At 56.4% G+C, this 3,350-nt stretch overlaps 1 protein-coding gene across 1 annotated transcript in view; it reads right to left on the bottom strand.

Moving 5' to 3' along the window:
- VOLCADRAFT_102878 (uncharacterized protein) overlaps positions 1–3,350 on the bottom strand; it is a gene marked incomplete at its 3' end in the record, with an annotated part of 36,379 nt that overhangs the window by 21,515 nt on the left and 11,514 nt on the right. The window contains exons 14-18 of the mRNA XM_002945878.1: positions 2,803–2,897; positions 2,442–2,591; positions 978–1,242; positions 606–776; positions 187–248 (exon numbers count right to left, since the gene is read on the bottom strand). Of these exons, the coding sequence (XP_002945924.1) occupies positions 187–248; positions 606–776; positions 978–1,242; positions 2,442–2,591; positions 2,803–2,897 (743 nt within the window). The remainder of the gene's footprint in view (positions 1–186; positions 249–605; positions 777–977; positions 1,243–2,441; positions 2,592–2,802; positions 2,898–3,350) is intronic.

Below are 3,350 nucleotides of genomic sequence, written 5' to 3'. Positions count from 1 at the left end.
AATGGCCTGGGGGAGGGATTAGGTACGGGGGGATGATCGTACATGGAATTGTACGGGTGATCCTACGGGTTATCACCATCGGCACTTCCCTCACCACGGCTCACAACATTAAAACACACAACACACACACATACACATACACATACACATACACACACATACACATACACATACACATACACGTACCTGTCTGACCCGGTGCCGCTGAGTTTGGTGACGCAGATGCTGAGGGGGAACACGTAGCGGTCCTGGAGGGGTTTGTGGAGGGGGAGGGGGTATTGGGGGAGGAGGAGGGGGTATTGGGGGGGGGTAAATGTGGGACCTCCTCACAAAGCTCTTTCACGCACGACTCGACATACTCACACAACTAACCATAACCCGCTGGGCTGTCGAACTGCCCGGTGCCCGGTGCCCCTTTCGCGACCCATGGGACCCCCTTCAGTCACTTCGACAGCAGGGTGTGACTCCGAAACCACCGCCTCCCCGCCACACGCACCACCCGCCCAAACCCCAACGCAGTTTTCTCCCCCACAAATTTCCTTTCCTAATCCCGTCCTATAAACTCGTACTTTCGTACTCTCGTATTCTCGTACGCTCGTACGCACCTTGTGAAGGCCCACCACTTCCCGTACGGTATCCAGTATGTGTGTCTCCCCGGTCGCCACATATCTGGCCATGTAGCCGCTGTGCCGCTGAGAGAAGGGTGGCGGCATCAGCAGACTGATATTGGCACCCTCCAAGTCTAGGGCGGGGTAGCCGAAGAGAGACTGTACGGCCTGTACGACGGGTGTGACAATTGTTTATGGAGGTGTCAAGGGAGGGGTTCCCAAGGAGGGGAAGGGGGCTCCAGCTCAAAACCGGGAACCCTTTGCACTCACGATCACTTGGTGCCCACACGTACATACACACATACATACATACACATTTTATACATACATACACACATAAATACACATTTTATACGTACATACACACACCTGGCTGACCATCATGATGGTGCCCTCCGCATTCACAACCACGATGGCGTCCTCCAGCGTCAAGGAGGCGAACACCTCAGGCCGCTCGGACGACCCCCCCGCCTGAAGACTGGTCAAGTCCAGGGAGAGCAGTGCGCCGGCGCCGCCGTTGCGATTGGCCTCGCCGTACACTCGAGCTGCCGCCGCAGGGTCATGCCGTACATCCTCGAGGAACTTGCCGTAGCAGCGGAGCAATTTGCCGTTGGTGGGATAGCGCTCCAAGACCCTTTGCTCAGTTTGGCGGTGGGGGGGGGGGGGAGGCCGTGGTAACTGATGCGTGATGGGTGATGGGTGATGGGTGATGGGTGATGGGTGATGGGTGATGGGTGATGGGTGATGGGTGATGGGTGATGGGTGATGGGTGATGGGTGATGGGTGATGGGTGATGGGTGATGGGTGATGGGTGATGGGTGATGGGTGATGGGTGATGGGTGATGGGTGATGGGTGATGGGTGATGGGTGATGGGTGATGGGTGATGGGTGATGGGTGATGGGTGATGGGTGATGGGTGATGGGTGATGGGTGATGGAAGGGGTTTCCAGTGCTGCTTCCTCCTTCTCCTCCTCCTCCCGAGCACTAACACGTCACCAAGAGACAAGCCGTCATGACATTACTAGACTCCTGCCCACCCGCCGTCGGCGCCCCTCTCCCTCGCCACCCCAAACACAGGCGTCCGAATCGCGTCATTACTAGGGTTGGGTTAGCCTTTAAAGCTAATTATTATATGTAAATCAATCTAATTAGGAGAGGCTAGATTTTCGTTTAAAGTGGTGGCTACTCTTCAAATACTACATGGTTTGACCAGAATATAATATATATTATAAATGTAATACATATTTATACATTATATATTATCATTTATTATAATATACATAATATATTAATGTAATACAAACTCTTCAATTTTGGGGACAGAAAAGCGTTACGCATGGAAGAAAGGCCCCGCGAGCCGTCCCCTGTGCACGGTGCCCTGGTCCACCAAGGATCACCAAGGGGCTCCCTTTCTCGGAGTTGTGCGCCTGGAAGCGCTCCTTGGCGCCACCGACGACGGGTTGGTGCCGCTGAACGTCTTGCCGCAGCGCTCACACTCGATTTTGAAACCCTAAGTTGCCCGACAGCAACACTTCCCAGCAGAGCGCTTACTTCTTCTGCCTGAGGTTCCTCAGCTTCTCATAGAGAATTTCTTGCCACCATACGTATATTCCACTTCGACCCCCTTTACTGTCTTTTCCTCAGCAGCAGTTTGCTGACTTGTGCGCAAGGAGCGAATGGATCAGCCAGTGATAGGGCTGGAAGGGTGGAAACACCTACGGAGTGTCCTCGCCCACACACCCTCCAGCACACCCCAGCAGGGGCCCCCTTCCCCCCTTCCCCCCTTTTCTCCCCTCCCCCAGGGGCAAGGCCCCACCCCACCCTCAGACGCACCTCCGATACACCTGGTGTGCCCGGCTGGTTGCGCCCTCCAGCGCGTCCATGGCGGTGTCCACCTCCGCCACCCCCAGCCGAGGTCGCATGCACAGCTTCCAGAGCTCCACCTGCCGGCATAAGGCCTCCTTGTGAACACGGAGTACGGCCCTGGAGGACGTAAGTCGGGGTGGGGGCCCCCAGGGGGAGAAGGGGGGGAAGGTGTGTAATCAGGCAACATGAAAAACCCCACACCGCTACCACGCACAGCTACCACGCATACACAATATGATACCCTTCTAAACTTCTTCTCCCTCAACCACTACTACCCACTACCACCCACTACCACTACCACTACCCACTGCCTCACAAACACGCGCACCTGTAATTCCTCTTGAACTCTATGTAAGCCTGGAGGTCCATTCCGCACTCCTGGCTGTCCTTGAGCCGCTTACTGGCCTCGTGGGTGCAAAACACCTTGGGGGGGGAGAAAAGAGGGAAAGGGGAGGTGTCATATGATGCAAACCAAGAGGAAGCTGCTCCTGGCAACACGTCCAGACGTTGGGGCTGGAGAGGGGAAGGTGTACGTGGGAAAGACGAACCACGAAGGAGTGACGCTGCTGCGATGGAAAGAGTGTACAAGAAGCAGGACTTAGGCAGCCAACACCGGCGGAGGGGAGAGAGGGGGCCCGGCGCGTTAAGAACGTCTCCCGCAGGAGACCCTAAGTCCTCCTAACCCACTCCCCCCTCCACACACACATACTTCTTGCCTTATCCTCCTCCCCTTGCCCGGGGGCCCCCTCCTTCCCCCTCACCACTCCTTCCCCCCCACCACTCCTTCCCCCTCACCACTCCTTCCCCCTCACCACTCCTTCCCCCTCACCACTCCTTCCCCCTCAGCACTCCTTCCCCCTCACCACTCCTTCCCGC

This window comes from Volvox carteri, assembly GCF_000143455.1.
Source record: "Volvox carteri f. nagariensis unplaced genomic scaffold VOLCAscaffold_1, whole genome shotgun sequence".
In the NCBI taxonomy this organism is placed as follows: domain Eukaryota; kingdom Viridiplantae; phylum Chlorophyta; class Chlorophyceae; order Chlamydomonadales; family Volvocaceae; genus Volvox; species Volvox carteri.
The sequence above is the reverse complement of the archived record's forward strand: the minus strand, read 5'-3'. Positions and strand labels throughout refer to the sequence as shown.